The sequence below is a fragment of the Pleurodeles waltl genome, chromosome 11 (genome assembly GCF_031143425.1).
Source record: "Pleurodeles waltl isolate 20211129_DDA chromosome 11, aPleWal1.hap1.20221129, whole genome shotgun sequence".
In the NCBI taxonomy this organism is placed as follows: domain Eukaryota; kingdom Metazoa; phylum Chordata; class Amphibia; order Caudata; family Salamandridae; genus Pleurodeles; species Pleurodeles waltl.
Genome location: NC_090450.1, coordinates 776939745 through 776963403, shown reverse-complemented (window position 1 = coordinate 776963403; position 23659 = coordinate 776939745). Strand labels below are relative to the sequence as shown.

Below are 23659 nucleotides of genomic sequence, written 5' to 3'. Positions count from 1 at the left end.
GTAACATAGCTGTAGGGATGACATAAAAACTCCAACCTAAAACACACACATCATGCCTCCAGTCTGACATCCTCTACTGAGGGCACAAAGGTTCAGATTTAGAGTTTGGTGGATGGAGCACAGTCTTCATCAACTTGAAGGAATATTGTCTCCCAAAGCTAAATTTGTTCAGTTGTGCATCACCTTGTGACACATCTGTGACTATTGTTCATGTATATCATAGCATCAGAAGGTAGATATATATTCTCAAAGGACTTTTGAAGGACTGTCCTCAGATAGCTCATAGTGAACTATTCAAACACTAAGAGCTCGTGAACAGCAGATGGAGAGTTTGTAAGTGAAAAACGGGCTGTGCCTTCTTCACTTGTGGGAGAGTTTGCAAGTCTCGGGTTTAAATCAAGGTATGTAAAGGCTCTATTTTTCAAGAAATGTACGACCAGATGAATGTTTGTGGGCAGGGATGGTGGAAAAACTGCCCAGGCTTTATTTTCCATGAAATTCTTTTTTCAGACATTTTGCACAAAATAAAAAAAAGTACTTTTGAATTCTAACTTAAATGTCCTTCCACCAAATAATGCTACTTCACACCAAATGTTGTGTTGTTTTCATTGTTTTCATTAGTGAAAATGAATTTCAGTCCCGATTTTCAAACATTTGACACTTGAATCAATCAGGATTTCAACCAAACAGGATTTATAAAGAGCAGCTAATTACCCGACGGGGTATACAGGTCAAAGAGAAAGCAGTGGAAATGAGGGAAAAGCAAGGAGAAGGTTCACAAAAAACGGGTGGAAAGCAGTGAAAATGAGGGAAAAGCAAGGAGAAGGTACACTTAAAAAAGGGAGAAAAGTAAGAAGAAAGCACTGAAAACTAGGGAAGGCAATAAGAAGGCACACAGAAAATGGGGGAAGAGCAAGGAGAAAACAGTGAAAACGAGAGAAAAGCAAGGAATAGGCACACAACAAATGGGGAAAACCAAGGACAAAGCCCTGAAAATGAGGCACACAAAAAACAGAGGAAAATGCAAAGAGAAAGCAGTTAAAGTGAGGGAAAACCAAGGAGAAGGCACTCAAAAAACAGGGGAAAAGCAAGGAGAGAGCAGTGAGAACAGGGGAAAAGCAAGAAGAGGCACACAAAAAATGGGGGGGAATGCAAGGAGAAGACTGGAGCAAAAGCGATGCTGCAGCATGGGGAGAGCTTGGCCTGGGACACTTTGCGGCTGCAATGTTGTCGAGCCATGTCATGGCTAGCTTTTGCGTAAAAGGATGGGACAAAGTTCAATAATTTCAAATAATGCTACGACAATGAGTGCCCAAGTTATTTTGTTTTCAGTGACTGAATAAATTATGCGAAGCAGCATTTGCACCTTGTTACTTAATAGATATTGATTTAGATTGCATTGCCGGAGAATAAGACAAGGCCATAGAAGATATCAGGGCAGAAGACACTACTGAAACCTCGAAAAGTAGGACAGTAAAGGTCAATGTACGATCAAAGAGAGGAAGAGACACAAAAAGTTGAAAAAAGTCTGAGAATGTAAAACCAGAAAAGAAATGGCAGAAAAGATTGAAATAAGTAAAACATGGAGAACTTGTGGGTCCCTAGTATTCACTGATATTTGAACTATTAAAGGATTAACACATATCCACAGCTAGCAACCTATGTGATGGAGCCACTCTACCAGCACAAATAAAACAACCAAGTAGTGAAGATCCAGAGGTGCCAATATGCACAGATAGCAAAAAGAAAACTGGGGGATATAGCTGCTTCTATCAAAGAGACTGGTTAAATGATGTTGACTTCCAATCCAGATGAGAATGCATTTGATATTCCTAGTCATTTATCGAGCTTCTCACTCATGCACAAGCTCCACTGTGAAATGATTTGTGTAATTTTTCCCTAAGGTCCTGTGAGACCGTTTCATTATAACTTCAACTTATGCAGTCTGAAAATCCAGTCTGGGGTTTAGGCGCCATAGCTGGTAAGTCAAAATAATACATTGTGAACAATAGAAGAACATGTAATGTTATAGCAGAAACTGTAGACATCCTGTCTATTCTGGAATGTATTTAAGTGTAGCTCAATGCCTCTTTTTTCACTGATGTTTTTTTCAGTAAGCCTTTGCATGGGTTTGATAATCAAAGAAAAGAGACCATGGAAGGACAAAAAGTAGCTTCTTGTTACAAGTTTTTTTAAATCTGAAGCACTGGTGGCGATCCTGTGTCCTATTTTAGGAAATGCATTTGAAAACCCGTTTACAGGCAGAGTGGAGGTTAGGGGTGAGATGGACTAGGGTCTGAGAGTAGTAAGCAGAAGAAAAGGTAACCCAAAGGCAAACAAAAAAGAGATAGAAGATCAGAAATTAGCAATGGGATTTCCTTAACTGTACCATGGACCTAAGTTGTACCCCCATAAAATGATGTTTATTCCTGTTCCTGATTCAGTAGGAAAGCAAAAAGTCATGCTTTAATTGATGAAAATAAAATGTGGTTGGAGTGTGTGATGGATGATACCAGATCAGCCCTATCCTATGGAGGCCTGTTGGCTGAATATGGCAGAGGCAAAGTTATGCCCATAGATAGGAGTAAAATGCATAAGGTGATAAAACGTGGGACAGCAGAGCAGGTCAAAATGTGCAAGAGAGGCGAAAACAGTAAGTGCGGGAAACGGGTGAAACATTAAAGAAAAGTAATGCTCGTTTTAATGACTTACTGGTCTCACAGTTGGCTCCAAAGTACCCATGGCGGCAGCGGCACTCGTTGGGCCTTACACAGACTTCATTCTCTTTGCATGTGAAGTTACCTTCGCATATTGCTAAACGGGTGTGCGAAAGAAGAACAAGCATGGTTTATGAAGATGAAGACTGAATAAATTGTGATTTTACTAAGTACACATATATGCCCTTCCCTGTAGTAGACCATCACATGCCTAATTTGTAGTTGTTGGAACACGATTGTTAAGGAAACCTTTAGAGTTCACCAATGGGATAAAAGTGACTTCAGGATGAAGATTAAGAATGCACTACGTGAGTGCGTGGTAAGGGCTCTAGTGAGCACCAAGGGGGGAGCGGGGGCTGTCAAGGCCACACTTTTCTCTCATGTTTCCCACTCACCCATGTCTTCGATTTAATACAAGTACAGGGTGCAATTCAGAAATGCAGTAACACAAAGATGCCGTGCTATGGTGCCGGTTGTTGATTTTGAATTGATCTGAATTGACTTTGACGTGGACTGGCTGGAGAGGAAGAGTGACTGGCTGGTAGTCTATATCCACTAGCTCCACCTATGAGGTTGCTCACATCACGGACTCCTTTATTTTTTGGAAGGTTATGGTTGGGCTTGCTCAGGGGTGGTTATTTGGTGTCAGTGTTTTACATTCCAGAATATGCTACAGTGAAAATTATTCATATTATAATGCACATGATGTTCATCATTGGGCAATGATATTGCGAAAAAGGTTATATCAAAATGTACAAGATATTATTTGCATGTTGTCATTGATATCTATCATATGTCTTACTTATTGTATGTTAAGTTTTATAGTACAAGTTATCGTGCTTAGGTTAAATTTGGCATTTATTGTCACCTGATACTCCAAGAGTCATGAACACGTTCCTACAGTAAGTTAGCTTGTTTTATAACCATAATTGCGCTCCAGGCTTCTTATGTGCAACTGATACTTGTGTCACAGTACTATTAAAAACAGAATGAAAACATATTGCGCCTAGACCCTGGACTACTGCCAATTGTCGCTAAAATGCTTATAAATGAATGAATAAATAAATATTACAGTTAGGCCAGGGGTCAGTTCTATATCATGCAAAATTAAGGCATAACACCATTGACTTTTTTGGCTCAATAAAAAAGCTGATCGTATAAACTGCTATTTTTCGAAACTTTTATCACATTTTTGAGATGTTTCTATATTTGTTAATTATATCGTGGTTACTTTTATACTGTACGGGAAGGAGCAAGAAGTATGAAACTTCTCGTTGGTAATCATAGTTTACAGAAATATAACTGTTAGCAAAACAATAGATACTTTGGGCATATTGCCATATGAAGTATTGTATATAACAGATGTATCCCAGTGAGCTACATACATTTTCAGTGATTTCAAATATTCTCATAAATGTTACTAAGAGGTATTAGAAATTTAAGTGAGAAAGTTACTTGCTAGTGAAACAGTTTTAGCTGCACTCAATTGGTGAGTATTTCGATTTTTCGAAGACTGCTGTGAAACAAAACACGACATTTTACATACCCCATAGGATGGGGTATATTTCTAGCCCCCTGGTGAGAATGATTTACAGGTTTATAATTTCCTTCCCTTCCTGGCCATTTCTGCCTCGCAGATCACTAGAGCACAAACTGGAAATGATTCCTTGGGAGAGGTGGTCGTGTAGTTGGGGAGAGACCTTTGTGGCCCTTTCTCACATGGTGAATTTCGTCTACTAGGGACCGCAATACGGAGGCGAATGTTGCAGGGACCCACCGTTGCCACCCATTTAAATGACCAAAGGTAAGACCAGAAAAAGCTACATTCAACTAAAGCAGTACAAACCCTATCTATCACTGATGGATACGGAATGTCCAATTGATACATAATTCGAGTTGTAACATGAAGCTGGAAGTACATTGCAAGGACATGCCCCCATCAAAATTAGCTTCCACCCACCCACTTGTGTGGATGTGCAAACACTCCACCCTGCATAGGATTTTACACCACTACGGTTTCTCGCCTATGCCTGAGGTCCATTTTAAAGGGTCAGAAGCTTCTGCCCCTGTTTCAACAAGGTCCCAGTTTTCATATGACTGAAAGGACGAGGTTTGGCTAATCTATCTCATGCACAGAATGAATGTGTGATATCCATGCAAGCGTTCATGAAATCCACCAAGTCACTTAACTACACATTAAACATAATACTCACCAATTAAACATTCCTCTCCTTGTTGCTTCCATCCGGGACAGCAAGCCAAAGTGGAAGATCTAATGATAACAATGAAATAATAAACTCTGTTATTGTGGAACTTCAGAAATGGGTCGCTATTTTTAAGAACATTCAAATAGTCCTGGAAACAAAACTCTGGTATTTTCATTCTTGATTATTAAATGGCAAAGCACAATTTCTCCTAGTGCAGTCAGCCCTCTGCACATCTGCAAACCATATGGTCCTTAAGGGTTCCCAAGTCTCCACCAGCTGCCTTCCCTCACAAGTCTATTTCCTTTTTTGAGATTTTTTAGAGATCATGCTATAGTCACGACTGTATCGTGTAGGCAGTCAGTGACTTTCTGGATAATAAGGATTTTCTTGTAGTAGAAGTCCACACCTAGGATGTCTGTACTCATGTTGAGCCAATCACAGTGGCTAACACATGAACTCCTGATGTCCAGCTAGCGTGAGTATTTAGGGATTTTTGACGGGTCCCAGAATGAAAGCATTTGGAAACCGAAATGTTCAGTTTATACAAAAGACAGGCAAAATGGCCATTAACGGTGCATAATTTTATAGGTTCATGTAGGATATGCTACTCCACCATCCCTGAGCTACCTACTGGGAACGACAATAATGGTCCACAATACACCTGTTTCAAAAGGCATTACACCAGAGTCGTGAACAGTCCAGTACACAGGGTTGCTGTGCATAAAGTGTGTACAATAGTGCTATTTGTCCTGCAGAAAAATGTGTCCTAGCCATGTTTCGTCCCCAATTATACTGCCTTGAGTCGTGGTTAGGCACATAGCACTTTATACTTCGGGGCTTCATCTTTCCAGCGAGTCAAGAGCTGAACATCAGTCACCTTGAGGAAGTAGCAGGCACATGGTACTTCATACTCTGGGACTTGCAACTATTTCAATTCGATCAAGCTGGGACTGTATAATAAACTAGAAATATGATGCTTTTTAGGCTCCTAGCTCAATCTTCTTTATTAGCAGCTTTTTACTTAGCATATCATTGTTACATTGTAAAAAATATTTTTCTTAGGAAGAGTTTGTGCACAACAGATCGAGCGACCCATGCTTCTTGAGGAAGTAGCAGACACACAGCACTTTATACTGTGGGACTGTAAATATGTTTTACTTGTTTGTTATTATTATCTGACCAGGTGGGTGACTATAAATATTATGCTTCTTAGGCCTCTGCTCTCAAGTAAGCAGTACTTTACTTATCATAAACTCATTGCAATATAAATGTATTTTTTAGCTGGCGGCTTCACAGTATGAGAAGCTTCTTCAATTGATGGAAGCTACACATCATCTAGGAGCAAATGTTTTATGGGGATTTTCCTCAGAAACAAGTTTTTGGTTGATTTTATAAATATTTTGAGTATACTATTTTGACTGATGTTACAGGTCTTAATGGTCGTACTGCACTGTTATGGCTTGTTCCTTTTAATTTAAAGTACTTTTAATGTACATGTGATGGTTTTAATTAAATATACATGTTGAACAAATAAACTTGAAACTTGCATTAAGAATGCTGCATAATTTGTTGGCTTTAATTAGTGTTGTTGAACTTTATCCATCCATACTGGTTGCTGACAACTGCCAATGCTAGTATCCCCACCATATTTAGGGTGGGACCATCGACACTGATTTTCCATGCCAGAATCTGACATGCCAAACAAGGTATGTCAGACTCTGGCAGTGACCATCTTAGGCGATAGTCTCAACCTTAATATAGTGGCGATACTAGCACTGTAACCTGTTGTTCCTGTGCTGGATGGGCTATCGTTTCAAGGGTTTCCAGTAGAGGAAACGACTGCCTACCACTGAACATTGCAACTTACATAGAATACAACCGATCTGGGTTGGTAGTAATCAGCGGGTGCTTTGATGCCACAAACTTGTTGTCAGCTCCTTTGGGACTGATAAACATAGAGACGTTGTTTCACCTGCCACAATGCATTGTAATGCGAGTTTGTGAACTGCACTAGGTGTTGTGAATGGCGACTAAGGGCCAGATGTAGCAAAGGTTTTTACCCATTCTGTGTCTATGGGAAAAAGTGTTCGTACATATGGCCCTAAATTTATTGCATAGAGCGCTGCTTTCCCTTTAGCTCCAAACATCAGTGGTTCACTTTAGAGAGTACATGTTCCCTACCTACAGCAGTAACGTCTCAGTCTTAGATGCTGGACACGGAACATTATTCTGTCTGTATATTAATTTGTAGGGGAGTGTTGCTGAGAAGTCTATGGTAGGCATCAAGTGCTGGTGAGGTGGAATCCAAGTGGAAGAGAGCTAGACAGCACACGGCACAGATGAGATCTTTAACAAATTTTACATTTACAAATATTTACAACTAACAATTTCAGGCCCAGTGAGACAGACAGCACACTGTACAGTTGAGATTTTTAACATATTTACATCTACGGATACTTACAACTTACTATTTCAGGCCCAGCAAGATAAACTGTTTGCCACAGAAACACTCACCTTTATTAATTAATTGTTAACGCAAAGATTAGAACACAGGCTTCTGTCTTCCAAAACTAGCAATTTAGCCTTCAGCCCACACTTGCACTAGCACACATGACTGAAACAACTATGCCAAGCAGTTTAATAAACATCGCATGCGGATGTCACTAAGTCAATGTTTCCCTTGCCTACTCACTCATTTTGTATGGGGCACTTTCAGCCTTGCAGGTTAGGATCAAGATGCAGAGCCCAGCATGAAGTCAGGCCCGGCGTCAACCCCAGTGCCTCCAAGCCTGCTGCTGAAGGCTTTCAGCCTACATGGCACACAATGGATGCGGAATCTGGCTCCATGCCAGGCCATCCACATCAATTCCCATGGCTCGAAGTCCGCTGTGCCCAGCCTTCACCCACATGCAGCAGACTCTGAGTCTGGTCCTATGGCGAAATATGGCCATGTTTAATTTACCTGAGCACGGAAATTTGACAGCGATTGAACAAGTCATTGAACAAGTTCAGGAATAGTGCATTGGTGGAACTCTAACAAAATAACAAGAAATAAGTTTTAGATTGTAGATCAGTAGCAAATTGAGGTAACTGTTTAAAAGCACTGCTCAACCTCTTTTTAGGTCGAGCCTAGGCAGTCCGTAAGCACTTTCTCTCCACATGTAATTAACATCTGTGGGGTTGCACCACGCCCCCCTCAGACCCATCACTTTCATTTGCTCCATTTGCCCTGCCTTTCAAAATTCCCTCAATTTCGTAGGTAAATGTTTTATGTTTGTCCCGCCTTGAGGCTTCTCTGTTACCGCCTTGGAGACTGACCCTGTTACATGGATTATTGCACGATCACCCACTATACCTATAGTGTGACGCACTACTTTTTTCTTTTGCCTCGCTGCTTCGTTCTGCATGGCCGCATGTTGTTTTTTCCTCCTCCTTGTTTTGGTCATGCCGCTGTTTTTTGCGGTGTCTGCGTACAAAAGCTGCAAGCTGGAGGGGGGTTATTTTTTATTTATTTAATAATTTTAAGATTCATATAGCACAAACTCGTTTGGAGGATCACTTTAAATGAAGTTGTGAAGGTTCATGTTGCGCAAACTTAATTGGAGGAGAGCTTTACATGACTACCTGAAGTTTCATATAGCGTGACCTCAATCTGAGGAGCGCTTTACATGAGTACCACGTTTCATATAGCGTGACCTCAATCTGAGGAGCGATTTACATAAGTACCACTTAAGTATAAGTTTAGCAGTTGAAAAATATACAAACTGGAGAATTTAAAACAGAAAAAATAACAGAAATCCTCAAAGCAGCTCGCCTGGCACAGCAGTGGAGCCGATACTACAATATTCACTGCACTCAGAAAACTTACCCTATAATGCTTTGTGAGGCATTTCTTTTTTAATTTTTTTTGCCCATAACTCAGCCTGTGGTGGTCCCATAACAATGGGACCCCCACCAAACCGTTCAGCACAACGCGCTCTTTCTGTCCATGGTATCTCTCGATTGGGGGCCCAAAATAGTAACCTCTCCTGCCATTCAATGTCTTTTTAAGCTCTCTCATGGCTGGAACTTTTGTTTTACAGCTGGGAGTAGTTTGTCTTTCAAAGGCCTTGTGTGTAATAGTATTTCAGGAGGCCCGCTATGCCTGAAAATGTGTAAGGCACTATACTCTCCAGGGGCTACATATATGGTTACACTGCATTACTTTCTGGCATTCTGTTTTCACGTTGTTATGACCTCTAGGTGCTGACCGTATGGTTAAATGACCATGTTTCTTACAAGCGCTATTTTTATTAACGTATCCACTAGGGGCTGTTTTGAGCATTACAGTCAAGTTACTACAATATTCACTGCACTTGGAAAATCACCCTATAATGCTTTGAGGGCATTCCTTTTCCAAAACATTTTTGCCCATAACTCACCGTGTGGTGGTTCTAGGACAATGGGACTATCATCAAAATGTCCAGCACAACACACTCTTTCAGTATTGGGCATCTCTGGGTCCCCACTCTAGGTTGGGAAGATGGCAAAATAATACCCCCTCTGACCAGTCAGTGTTTTTTTAAGTTCTCTTATGGCTGGAGCGTTTGTCTTATAGTTGGGAGTAGTTTGTGTTTTAAGGGCCTTGTCTGTAATATTATTCTAGTAGGCCTGCTAGTAGGGCTGCACGGCCTGAAAATACGTAATACACTACACCCCTTATGGGCTAAATATATGGCTCCCCTGCATTACGCTCTACCATTCTGTTTTCATGAGTTTATGTTCTCTAGGGATCATGTTTCTTACAAATGTTATTTTTATATTGGTGCCCTCTAGGGGCTGTTTGGAGCATTACAGTCAAGATACTACAATATCGCTGCACTCAGAAACTCGCCCAATAACGCTTTCCGGGTCATTCCTTTTACAAAACATTTTTGCCCATAACTCACCGCACGACATGCTCTTTCTGTCCAGGTCGTCTCTGGGTCCCAACACTAGGGGCACCCCAAAATAATAATATAAAAAAATATATAATAAATAATTGCCATTATTTCCATTGTTTCCTGCAGATAGAGGAAGAAGGTAAATGGAAGTGCTTTAGTGGTATGCAGGGCCACTGGAATTATGTGGCAGAGAGGACCAAATTATGCAAAAGGGTTAACCAATTTTTGTGGCAAGAAAAGTCCACTTATGCATTCACAACAACAATAACTCTAACTCAAGCAAATGCAAGACGTAATACATTGCAAATGCTTGTTAAAGCCTTGTGATGCAATTGACTGTTACCTTTCATCGTAAAAGACATCTTTGAACACTTTTGACATCCTGTGCCTCTTACTGATTTTCTTGTCTCTGTTCCATGCTACGGGGCATGTGCATCTTCAAAGTCTCAATGTCATCACTTATTATTATCACATCCTTCCAGATTACCTGATTTTCATTCCGTACCTGGAGTGATCTCCAGTTTTTGGGTCTATGATTATTTCTTCGAGCGAAAACAATGTGACAGACTTCTCTCCACAAGCCTTGCAAATTGTGGGCATTCTAAAACATCTATAATTTATTGAAAATTCTCTGTTAAGTGGTAGAAGAGTGTTACTGACAATTATTATTAATTCAAAACCTCATTATAAATTCATTTCTTTAAAATAAACTTCCATGAAATTTTACACAACAGCTATACATCATATAATGATGATGATGGCACACTTCCTGGTCTGCGTGGCAATTGTTTAATGTTGGTACATGCACCTGTTGTGGTCCCTGTACACCTGGCAAACAACCTCATTTGTCATGGAAATATGTCTTGCAAAGTAATTCCAAATGTTCACCCTTGGTCTGTGTCACATAGTCCTTTTTAGGATTATTGTTTTCACTTTTTGAGTAAATCAAATGAGGACCCAACTCAATAGAATTCAATTACAATTCATTGTAAGGTAGTTTGTTAGCTTGTATAGTGCTTTTACACCGAACAATTTACTAGCACTTGTTGGACTTGGCCCTTTCTACAGTGTCATCCCTCAAACATGTTGACTTTACCCTCCTGTTTTCTGAACCCGTTTTTGTTGGCTTTGAGGGCTCTGTGCACTTTACCACTGCTAACCAATGGCAAAGTGCTTCTGGTCTCTCATTTAAACATGGTAAAAATGACATACACAATTGACACATTTAATTTACTTGTAAGTACTTTAAAGTGGTACTACATATACCCTGGATCTGTAAATTGAATGCTATTAGTATGGCACCGAGCACTAATTGTTCCATCCACTTCAGTAGGCCTTTCAGAAATATCTCAGGCCTGCCATTGCAGCCTGTGTGTTATTTAAACTGCCATTTCAACTTCGCAAAATGAACATTTTGCTACACCTAAACCTCTGCTTGTCCGAACCATTTAGTGCCTGCAGCCTATAACCTGGGTCAAAGGATTAGGTGTAGCTAGCCGTTGGTCTTTGTGTATTGCTCCCAGCCAGTGAGACACAGGAGAAATAGGGGTTGGCAGGATGAATCATCTCTGACTTGATAGGGGTGGAGCTGTCCTCTACCACACTTGCACATCAAAAAGACTCTGCCTCAGCACACTTATAAAGTGTCTGATACCAATCTATTGTGCTGTCCTACAAGCTGGGGCCAGGGAAGGGAGGCAGGAACTTCCAAACATCTCTGGGGGTGGAAACCTCAATGAACCTTCTCCTACTTCACAATTGGCACCAAGTATAACTATTAGACCATCAGAAACAACTCTTAAACAAACTCCTGGACTTGTGGATACTAAAGAAGAAGGACACCTTACTGCCCTGATGCTTGAGGCCTGCTCTGCTTGCTGAGAAGGAAGACTGGACCTGCACCGTTCATCTCAAGGTGAAGTGATTTCAAGGATCAGCGGACTGACCTCCTATTCTAAGCTAGAGGGACAGAAAACATTCCAGAGGCCTCCCTGCATCAGCCCAGCTGGTCTGCTGAAAGGACCTGCAAATGGGACTTCCTGCACCCTGCTGGCCTCTGCCTGAGTGAGTTCTTGATCCCCAAGAGGTACCCTTCAGGTCTTGGACCCTTGGTGTGGCATGAGTTGAGTTCCCCATTCAAGAAAAGGAGAAATCCTGAAGTATTTTTTTTTTTGTGACCATGGTCTGTTTGCACCACAATCTTGCTTGCTGAACCAACCACCCACTTGAAGCTTTGTTGAACCCAACTCTTCGCACTTCAGTGACCACCAGCGTCAACCAGCAGTACAAGATCTGCCATTTACACTACAGCATCACCAGCCCTTGGTGACCACCAATGCTAATCTCTAACAACGACCGTCCGTGATACCCGACAGGATCCTTGCACTACAGCGTCTGCAATGCCCTCCCTGCTCCTTGTAGCCCCCTGCACCATGAACAGAACTCTTTGCACTGGATTTTAGAAGGCAACTCTTTTAGTAGGATTAACCTGGTAGGAGTTGCACAGTGTTTTCCAACTAGTGTATGGTACCTTTCCAGATGATCTCTAGTTGTTGACACAACTCTGGTATAAAATATTCTGATCATAACATATTACTAAATGTTTGTCTCACCCACTTCCCATTGAAACATTCATAGGTGCAGGGGTTCACGCTTGTCTGAGGAGTCCATCACCTGTACTGTTGAAAGCTTTAGTTGCTGAATAACAAAACTGCCTAGTTTTATTTCCACCTCATTTCACATTTATCCAACACCCTGCACTTCCTGTTTCTTTATCTCTCTCTCTTGGAAGTTTTTTCAACACAACTTTCTGCCTTTGTCATTGTTTGCCCATATTTCTATTATTTTGTATTTCTCTGTTTTTCTGCCTTTCTCTTTCCTGCCCTGGGTCCGCGTCTCAAAACGAAAATTAAGTCCCATTCTCCATAAATGAGTGCTTGTGCCCACCACATGCACAAATTAAACACTGGAGACGCTCATCCTCAGCTATGTCAACTGACTGTGTCTTACCGCTTCGCTCTCGCTCTTTCTCTTGCTCCTCTCATCGCCTTTTTGTTTATTTCTCTATGATTCTATCTCTTTCTTTTCCCCATGAATTAAGTCAGAAAACAATCTAGGTGTGGCCGAATAGACAACTCTGCCACAGACAAGAGGGCATTCAAAACTTTTCATTAAATATAGGTGGAATGACAGGTTAAGCTACAGGGGGAATGGTCTACAAGGAAACGGCGCAGGGCAGTGCCCCAAGCAATCTTGCTGCACCAAGCTGCGTCATTTCCAAAATGCAGGTCTGCACCATATTTAAAAGAATATGGTACATCCCTGTGCTTCCCCCTGCACCGGCGCTAAATTATCTGCCTAGCATCAACACAGCCACCCTGGCGCCATAGTGCAAGGATTCCTTGTTGAAGGGAAGATTGTTTTTGTACAGGAAGAAACACCTTCCTGCACAAAACAATCTTTAATGGCGATTTGCTGCTTCTATATGTGCTGCAGTATGCAGCACACATAGAAAGAGCAAAAAACGAAGAGAAATAAAAGTATTTCTCCATGTAGTGCCACTCTAACACCTCCCCCCGGTAGGCATTAGTTTTTGGCACTGCCTCAGGTTTACGATTTCTCATAAATCTCATAAATCAGAGGCAGTGTCAAAAAGCAAAACATCCATTGCACGCCCCATAGCCACAGAAAACTGCGCTGGGGCGGCCATTATCTACAAGGCTGTGTTAAGTTTGGAAAAGTGGCCTAAGGCTGCCTTGTAGATATGGTGCACTCTATAGAGCCACCAGAGCATTGCAAAAGGTGTCGCTCTGGTGGCGCTAGGGCCTCGTAAATGAGGCGCTCGGTCTCTTCTTGTAGCCAAACCGTTTATTCAATGTATAAGTCCATTAAGAATACATGAGCTTTGATAGAGTTTTCGAAAGAGGGTGAACTTATTTAGCAGTAAATAAACTTTTGAATTGTGAAAAAAAAAATATGGCTACGAACAAAGAGAAATTGCAGAATTGGTTTCTACCAACAAACTTCAGTTTTGGACAACGTGAAGCAGACGTTTCCTGTCGCTTCAGTTTGAATTATGGGACTTGGACGGAGATACATTTGTTTTGGTACAGTGCAGGATTCAGGTCAAGTAGTAGATGTATTCAAAGTTTTCAGGCAGCCCTTGTCCATTTGGATTCTAAAATGGAATATTGTTTGCTTCCTAGCGCCAGTGGGAGGTAGACACAGCAAGTGCAGCTGGATGGCGAGGGAAATGAGTTGAAAATGTAGCATGAAGAGAGAAGGCTTGTTGTGCAGGGATAGGAAAACTCGAGGTACATGGCGCGGTGCAAAAAAAGAACTGTAGGCAGTGGTGAAATAGAAAGAAAACATGAGGGAGAGACAGAGAATGAGACAGGGTGAAAAAAGACACTGGTAGTGAGTCAAAGCACGATAGAACAACCATTGCTAATGCGAATAAGTCTACTGTTGGCTGCCAGCCTTTAACTTTGTCAATGCTTGTTTTGTCGTGAAGCAATTCCTGGTACAAAAGGTGAATAATGCTGTAAGTCACAGTGAAGTTAGTTAAGGGCTTAAGAGGGCTGACCCAATGCCCCATGCTATAGTGGGTGGGTCTAAAATGTGACTGAGACCACAACAAACCATGCAATAAAAAGAGCTAGCTGAAGCCCATACAAGTAATTATATTATGTATATCATTTTAGTAAAATCAAAGGTCTTTGCTAACACTAAACCTAAAAAATACGAGCATAAAGAGAAATTGAGAAAGCTAGAGAAAAGTGAGAGATACGGAAAGAAAGAAGAGTAAACAGAATGAAGTAGAAAGACAAAGAAAAGGAAAGAATGAGTAAGACGACAGATATAGTTATTAAAAGATAGGCAGAAAAAGAACAATCATTGGCAATGCCAATAGTTTAGACATTTGTATGGCGTGGATTTGGTGTGAACACGCTGCACAAACCTTAAATCTATGCTACTAAAGCACACACAAAACCCTCTCAAAAGCGATTTTGTTATCAGTACTTGATTATCCGTGCCTCTGGGACGTTCACCGACTGATTATAAACATAGTGACCATCTTCGAGGGGCAAAATAATAATATAAGTGTGTAGAATATGACCACCATGTTTAACATCATTCGGCGAGTGACCCAGTAGCATTGGGGCGAGAACACTGACTAAAGCATCTGAAAAATGGATGCTACAGAAAAGAAAGCAACCATTTTTCTGGAACATCCATTTTTCAATTCCTTTACCAGCATGTACTCACCAGTGTTACCAGTTTACTCACCATTTAATTTCAAATGTAAAATAGGCCCTCAAACATTTTAGTGTAAGCAGAAGACCATAATAGTCAATAGTTAAATGGTCAGACTAAAACGCTCCTGTAAGCAGATTCAAGTCAAGATTCATGTGCATTTAATAAATATTGGCAAAGCCACCAGGTCTTGCCTTTTAAAGGTGTTAGCTCATCTTTTGGCTCGGCTAGTGCTTACTAACTATGCAGTTCAGCATTGGGAAAAAGGCAAAATTTCTGGCATCAACCTGATGACCAATCCATGCACACTCATGTTCTTATCATGGGGCTGCATAGATATATGTATGTATTTTTTTCACTTTTAAATGACTTTCAAAATGGTGGACGCACCTCTTGGAGCAGTGAAAAACAACAAATCTGCCATCTAACTATTTAACATTGGTGTAAATCATCCGAAAATGCATATACATAATACATCCTCAAGCTAAGAGATACAGAATGTAATAATTTATTTAATCACTCTCTTTTACAATATTCATATACTTCTAGTATGTTTAAATTAACTTCAACAGCATCATGAAGATAATCATAAATCACTTCATCTTAATAAAATAATATAATACATCAACTATCAATTCCACGGCTATTAATAAATAATTTATATGTAAAAAAAAAGAATATAGTGCATCAAAAATCAGTTACACTAACATTTAGAGATGCCACCAGACACGGCACTCTCACTAAATCTACGTACTTACTCAAATACTACACTCGTTCCACTTTACTCAGACTACCAACCATTAAAACTAGTCCAATCTCGTAAACCAGGCAAGACCATGTAACACCTCATAAGCTCAAACTGTATATTCAACCTACTGACTCTTTGGACGATCAGAGATCAGAGATATTTTCTTATACTGTAAATAAATCAATGTCTAAGAATATGTTTCTCTCATTTCCTATTCAGGTTGCATAAGTTGCACAAAGGAAGATATTTGTGTCTCAAGCATGTATTGGTATACCATGCCTCGAATGGCAGCCTTAAACAGGGAAAATGAGTGATGGTGCCACGTTAAAAATAGAGCGGAGCCACAGTGACTTGGTAGGCCAGCAGTGGATGGGCTGGGACATCAGAGTTATTCACTGGCAAAGCCATTTGAGACTCTGCCAGTTGAAACTCTGCATTTCCCTTATCTCTAATTGGAGCAGGGGTAAAACAAGGTTGGCAAACCTAGAATTTTTGCTTCATGGCCCAAAGCTTTAAACCTGTAAATTATCCCAAAGGGCTTGCACACGTTTGATATTCCTATTCTTACTGCTTACTTATAGTGCATCTGGATGCAGAGCAAACTGTAATGGGAAAGCCTTCTGTGGCTTAGGATGAGAACACAAACAACAACAATGAACAAGTATCATTTGTTTTTTACCACTTGTTCTGCCTAATTTGACCACATTCTCCACATCAGTGCCAGTGCTATTGACATTGATGGCATTGGTCACTTCACAAAAACAAAACTCCGAATTAACCAAATTCATAAGAGAAGTTCAGTTTCAATATTTTGCGTTTCAGGTATGAATTCCTTTAATCAGAGTAACGTATTCCATCTTTAAAAAGTACATGGTTTATGAGTCCGCTAGTAATGGACACATTATTTTTACTAGGGTGCAGATATGGCATACAGACCTCTAGAATTAGTGGCAAGATGTCAGTGATATTTAACTATTGGACATGACCACAGCTCACTTATTTACACTTTAATAAAAATATGTTTGCAGTGGTGTCTGTGTAATTACAATTGATGTTTAGTTGCTGTACAGTTTGAGGAGTGGTTTACCAGTGCAGGTTAAACATTTTCCTGTACAACACCTTCTCTAACTGCTGAGTCTGTAACATTTGACCTGTACGTGTGACAACGTTAGACCGCTGACAGAACACCAAAGATGTGTCCTTGGCTCCTAAGCTCTGAGCCTTGAAGTAGTTCCCCCACACAATGTGCTTTATCTTACAGGATCTCTTGGAATGGTTCGTATGAGGAGGGCTCTCTAAATTACTTTCAAATGCGACACTTCATTGCTTACTCCAAATGCATGGAATCTATTTGCAGAATCCCAAATACCAATGGCAAATCTTCCTGAGAGATGTCAGTAAATAGCCTTAATATGGTTTATTACATTTAATATATTATCCATCATTGCTTCTTTCCTTATGTACAAATGCTTGAGTTATGGTATCCTGTTACTATATCAACCTACATAAGAAACTACATCAACACGTGTGATCTGTGTTTATATATTTTTTTAACGTACATCAATCTTTTGTTTCTAGAGGACCCAATATAGATAAAGTAATGCTGAAGGAATTATTCTAGGTCTATATATAGTTTCTCTAATATAGGATATTCTTGTTCTAACAGTACTGCAGAGTCTGTGCATAGTGGAAATCGGATTATGTCTTGAAGGAAAAGCTGCTCTTGAATATGCTACAGCCTCTGAAGTTCAATGTCCCCACACCACTTTTCTTGCATGTGTTGGCCGGTTTGTCCTGTAATCTTACTCTTCCTGTTTCTCCACAGCACCTCTCTTGCTAGCATTGGATGTTTTGCCCCGTGTTCCTGGCTCGTCCCTATAATTGACTGCAGTTTGTCTATCCATGTTGAGTGCCTTCCAGCAGCGGCACCTCCTGCTTTCCTGTGGCTTTAATCTCTGACCGACGGCAGCAGGACCCAGCTGCTTGAATAGCCATTGCTTGGCTGACCCACTGTTTATTCTCCGAAAACCATTAGGATCTCACAACTCAAAGCGGCGAGGGAAAATTTCCACGAAAAGTAAACCAGTCCTATTCTAAATTAGAACTTTATTCTGAAGGTCGTGTTAATGTGGAGCAAATATCTTTCCTTATTTGAAATGTTGGTGATACTAAATGTGGGCGTATTTCTGTATTTACAATTGTGTGTACTTATGTGTCCTTTTGATCTTTAAGACCATTCAGACATCCTTTCCCAAATTCGCTAAGGTCAATGTTAATGACCATTTAGCACAACTGCACTGGAGAGAACAAATTGTGGCAAATGTACTTCAGTGTGCAGATCTGCATGTTACACAAGTTTGATATCAGAACATACTTGTTTCTTTATTGCAGACAACGGTTCATAAGAAGTGCAAAGGCTTGACTGGTCTTACTCATATCTTGCTTGTACATGCCTTGCACTTGCTTTCACAAGACTTCAAATGCTTGCCTGGGGCTTTGAAGGAGCATTGTGCATGACCTGCTCAGAACATGCGTTCACCACACAGGCACTTAGCGCATGTACAAATGGATTTCCATCCAATTATGTATTGTGGGAGTGCAACAGCAAAATCAGTACATGCTAACAAGATTACTTATTTGCTCCAGGAATCCACACAGTTCTCATTAGAGCAAGCATTAGCAAAACCAATAGGTAGCTCTTTGAGACCTACTGGCTTTGCCAATACCTTTGAGCCCAGCTGTACAGCATCACTGATGTTGTGCAACATGGCGAAATAAGAAAAAAAAACTATTGTGTCATTTGGCAGGCACACGTACCAGGCATATGGACACCTACAAAATGACATGGTCACTTTTTTCCCTTTTTATTTGCCAGTTTAACTTGGCAAATAAAAAGAAAAAAAATGTGCATGTTGTGTTGTGAGGCATACTGTGGCTTATCGATAACTTGGAAGGCTTGGAGCCTGCCCATAGCTTATCAATGGTTGGCCTTGCTTACCACACTCATGCCTGCTTCTCATTTGTATCTCAGCTTATCAATCATGTAGTTGTCCCTTCCATGAAGCATTGCCTCTTTACAATCTCTTTGACTGGCTGGCATCGCTGCTTCCACTGCTTACTTTTCAAGCCCAACTTTTTATTTAGTGTGAATCACTCCATTGGTGTGTGTGTGTTCCAGCTGCCTTTTCCCCTGCACTCTGTGTTGCTCTCTATTGCCAGACTACTTCTCCCTGTCCCTCTCTCTTGCCTTGCCCATGTGCTTTATCCCCTTGTTTCCTCCACCCACACCCCCTTGTTGTTTTCCCCCAGGCCCATATTGCATTTTCTCCTGCCCTCCCCCCCTTGCTTCCCAATCCTCTCCAGGCCTACCCCGTTGCTTTTTGTGTCTCTTCCCAGAATCAGAGTTCCTCACTGCACTGTCTCTGTTGGCTCGCCATTTGCATCCCAATCTTATCACATGTAGCTTCGCTGCTACTCACGCCCTCTCCCTTATTGCGTCTGATCACCTTTGGGGTGTTTTCTTTTCTTTTTAGTTATCAAAAAGCACGAGCATTATTTTGCAGGAGTCAACACAGAGAAATGTGGGATGCAGCATCAAAGGCTTTGCACAAAGGCAAGAGCTACTGACTTTGCAAACACTTGTTGTTTGGGAAGTGGGAGGAGGAGCTGCATAGGTGGAAGGCATGCAAAGGGGCTAAGTGGGTGTGGGGGAAAAACATGGGCAGGGGTGTAGAAGCAACGCAAGGTGCTGGTGAGGGCTTAAGCAGCATGGGGGGGCTAGATGCAGTATTGAGTGTGCAGGTGGAGGGGAATCAACATGACCGGTGCATGGGGAAAATGGGTGAGAGGGAGAGCAACATGTAATATGGAGAGCAGGGGAGAAAAGCAAATGGGAGAGAGAGAGAGCAATGTGGAACTGGGAGAAGAGAATCACACAGACAAGAAACCAAAGCAGGCTGAGGAGCACACAAGGGGAAAAGCATCACAGAGGCAACAGGAGTGAACCACACAGCAAGACAGATCAGTATGGAGAGAGGAAGAATAGCACATTAGGGAGACAGCAGAAATCACACACTCCTGTAGAGTACTTGAACAAAAAGAAAAACGTATAACCTGAAAAAGCAAGCAGTGGGAGGACACAGCAATGCACTCATGCTTCATAGGAGGGACAAAAACAAAAAGAGCAAAGAAAGCCTAGACATGTTAAAGAATGAGCAAGCAAATGAGAGTGACAATGAACCTAACCAATGGCAAGTAAAAGGGTAGGCTCTAAGCCCATTGTACGCTAGCAATACATCTTACAGCAGACACTGCATGCCCTATCTGGTTGGCAACATGTAAAAATGGACCTGTGATATATCCTCCTGCACATCACAATAGCAAAAACGTCACTGATTGAACCAGATTTCTAAAATGTCAAGCACTGTTTCCAAGTGGGTCATTAATTATACAATCCCTGCACAAACTCTTGTTTGCGTGGGATTAGAGTTATAAGTTGTACCGTAATAAACCACCTACAATTTTTCCCTGGTGACTGTCAGCAAAAATAACCTGTCTACCTTTACTAGTAAGTTCAGATGCATGAAGAACTTCTAGCAGAAAGCACCAAATTACATGTGTAATTCCTACGTTTTATGAGACAAACTCAACATTCAAGGTGTTTACTGCAATGATGTATATCACAGACTGAAATATTCGTGTTTACTAGGTGCAATAAATACGTCACTTCCATCCGTCCTGTTAGAAATGGGGTTTTTGGTAGGCTAGGGTATGCGCATAAGCCAGGCAGAACCCAAGACTCTAGTCAGGGCAAGTAAATTATACACCAAATATAGCCCATGCTCACCCCTTGGTAGCTCCGTAAAGAGCAGACAGCCTTATCCTCAAGGGTCATGTATAAAGCGTTTGCACAACACACGCACACCAGCAACACAATAAAGTACACAACAAAAGAACTGCACAAGTATTATACAAAAAATACTTTTTTATATTATATATCATAAGATTAAAACAACAATCATAAATATTGTGCATAGTAAACCATCATTGAGATAGTACTCATTGTTCTGGGTAATGCAATATTCAACAGAGACATAAATCATCACACCAGTAAATACTAAGGGCATGAAAATGCAGCAGTTGGACACATGAATCATCACCCTTCACAATAAATGCAAAGAAATTATGACCAAATACATGACTCATCACATGATGGTGAGTACTGCACCATTGTTCAGAAGCAACTCACCTAAATCCCAGGTATCATCATAGTAACCCCTTAACCCCTTTAGGGAAGGATCACCTACAGTAATAGGAAACACGTTGATACAGTGCACCTGTGCTTCTCCTGCATGATATGCGGTAACTCATAACCCCTGTGAGCAGAATGCAACGATACATGGTAGGCCGCAGAAACTCCTGTGTGCCACGATATGAATTGGGGTAGCTCCCAACTGGAGCAATACTCACTTTCTGAGGGCGGACAGGGCCTCTGTTGAGGGCCTGCCCTGCAAATATGGAATGAGCCACCCCAAGATCCAGGTGGGAAGCCCATAACAGCTCTGGGTGTTCTCCGATGACTCAATCCTGAGGTGCAGAATTTTCTGCACATCTACTTAGGGTAATATGGTAGTTTGCGGGCAAGTTACGAAATGAAGCCCAACCACCTCCCGCTGGCTGGGGATGGGGTCTCCGTAGTGGTAGCAGGCTAATTGTAGAAAGGGTGCTTTTCAGGCATGAAAGTGGGGAAACCTCGATACTCCTCTGGACCCACTCGGGTCTAGGACACAGGGCCTTATTCCAGCACACTGAGTCTAGGATTGGACAAGACTGTGGTGGCCTACTTCCTCTGGGGGATAGGTGGAGTCCAGCGTTGCCAGGCAACGTGCGAGCCCGGCCCGCAATGCTTCTCCTGCTGGTGTTGGCACAGGACGGCAGGCTCGACAGCTGAATGCAGCCACAGCCTCCAGTTAATGAAGGCAGCTGGCCATTACTCAGGGTTCCTACTGAGTAGGCCAACCATAAAAAAGCTCAGGCAGTGCTATCATTTAAAAAGGGCTATTTACTTGGTTCTCACTGCGTGAAGTTCTGACTCATACAGCACAAGCCTTTACCGAAGTGAAGGTAAGGCAGGCACAAAGTCCTTGCGGGCAATAAGGCACATGAAAAGACGAGGGAGACAGCAGGTCAACCAGCCCTTGGAGAGTACTTTGGGGGCCCAGAAACAGGAGGGGCAAGCAGCAGGCCAGCTCATCCAACCTTAATGGCAAAGTGAAAGTCCTTCTTTCAGCCCAGCAAGAAGGCAGTAGGGCAGCTCAACCAAACGGGTATTAGCGATGGCAGCTTCTCCTGGCAGCCCTCCAGGGCTGTGGTAGGACAGGGTCAAGGAGCAGCTGGCAGAAGGGCAACAATAGAAAGGCAATCCAGTGAGTCCTTTGGGCCACCCAGCAAATAACAGTCAGGAGGGCAACAGCAGAAGAAAAGTTCAGAGGAGTCCTTTGTGCAGTGCAGCGGTCCTTCCTACACAGATTCAGTCCCAGTACCAAAAGTGCTCTAAAAACATGGGGTCAGAGCCCCTGTACTTATTGTAGAAAATATCTTTGTATAGGGGACGACTTCAAAGGTACCCTTTCAAGTGTAACACAACCCCTTTGAACCCAGCCCTAGCTCCGGACTTCAGTAGGAGGTAAATAAGCCTTTTGTGTGAGGACAGGAAACAGTCTATTGAGATGGAAGGTGTGAACAACCTCCCCCTCTCTTAGCCCAGCATGACTATCGGTATGCAGCTGGCTGCAGATGCCTCTCCAGTCACACCCAGTCACCCAGCCCCTCCCGTGTTGTGGTTGTCCGTAAAGTATAACAAGAAGTAGTTGTCACTCTGCCCTAGCTGAGGATTGGAGTCAGGCTGCAAAACACTAGGGTTATAAGCACAGAGAAATGGCCACTATATAAAAGTGGCAGTTCTCAAATAGTATTGTCCAATCCAAATACACTAGTAAGCAAGATTTCTACTACCATTCCAAACATATCAAACATACCCATGCAACTCCTTTCAAATCAGAAATTACCACGTAAACATTTATAAGAGAATTCCCAATGCTAACCTATGAGAGGAGCAACCCTCACAGTAGTGACAAATGAAATAGGATGTTTGTCACTACCAGGACATGCAAAACATAAGAGTACATGTCATACCTTTTACATACACAGCACCCTGCCAATCTGGCTACCTACAGCCTACCTTAGGATGACTTAGGTGGAGTAAAAGGGGAGATTAGGCCTTGGCAAATAGTTTGAAATGCCAAGTTAATGTGGCATCAAACTGCACACAAAGTCACTGCAGTGGCAGGCCTGAGACTGACTTGAAAGGCTACTTTTGTGGGTGGTGCAATCAGCACTGCAGGCCCACTAGTAGCATTTCATTTACAGGCTTTTCATATATGATATACCACTGTACAAGGGACTTACAGGTAAATTAAATATACCTAATAGATGTAAGCCAATCATATTGAGTTTTTAGAGGCCTGAGCACATGCACTTTAGCACTGATTAGCAGTGGTAAAGTGCCCAGTGTCCTAAAGCCAACAAAAAGAAGGTCAGAAAAATAGAAGGAGAAAGGCAAAAGGTTTGGGAATAACCCTGCAGGGCAATTTCCAACACGTCCTATTTGTGGCCTCACAGTTAAGAAGTTATTAAATAACATCACTAGAATTAGTAATTTTTCCCAAAAAATTCTAATTCAAGGGTTCTCCTATACCAAAGGCAAAGATGAGACAAAATTACTATCTAATTCAAACAGCATTGATCTGA

General features: G+C 41.6%; 1 protein-coding gene across 1 annotated transcript in view; it reads right to left on the bottom strand.

Annotated features, from left to right (window-relative positions):
- SCARF2 (scavenger receptor class F member 2) overlaps window positions 1-23659 on the bottom strand; it is a 589328-nt gene that overhangs the window by 339065 nt on the left and 226604 nt on the right. The window contains exons 2-3 of the mRNA XM_069214490.1: window positions 4931-4989; window positions 2713-2814 (exon numbers count right to left, since the gene is read on the bottom strand). Coding sequence (XP_069070591.1) covers window positions 2713-2814; window positions 4931-4989 — 161 coding nt within the window. The remainder of the gene's footprint in view (window positions 1-2712; window positions 2815-4930; window positions 4990-23659) is intronic.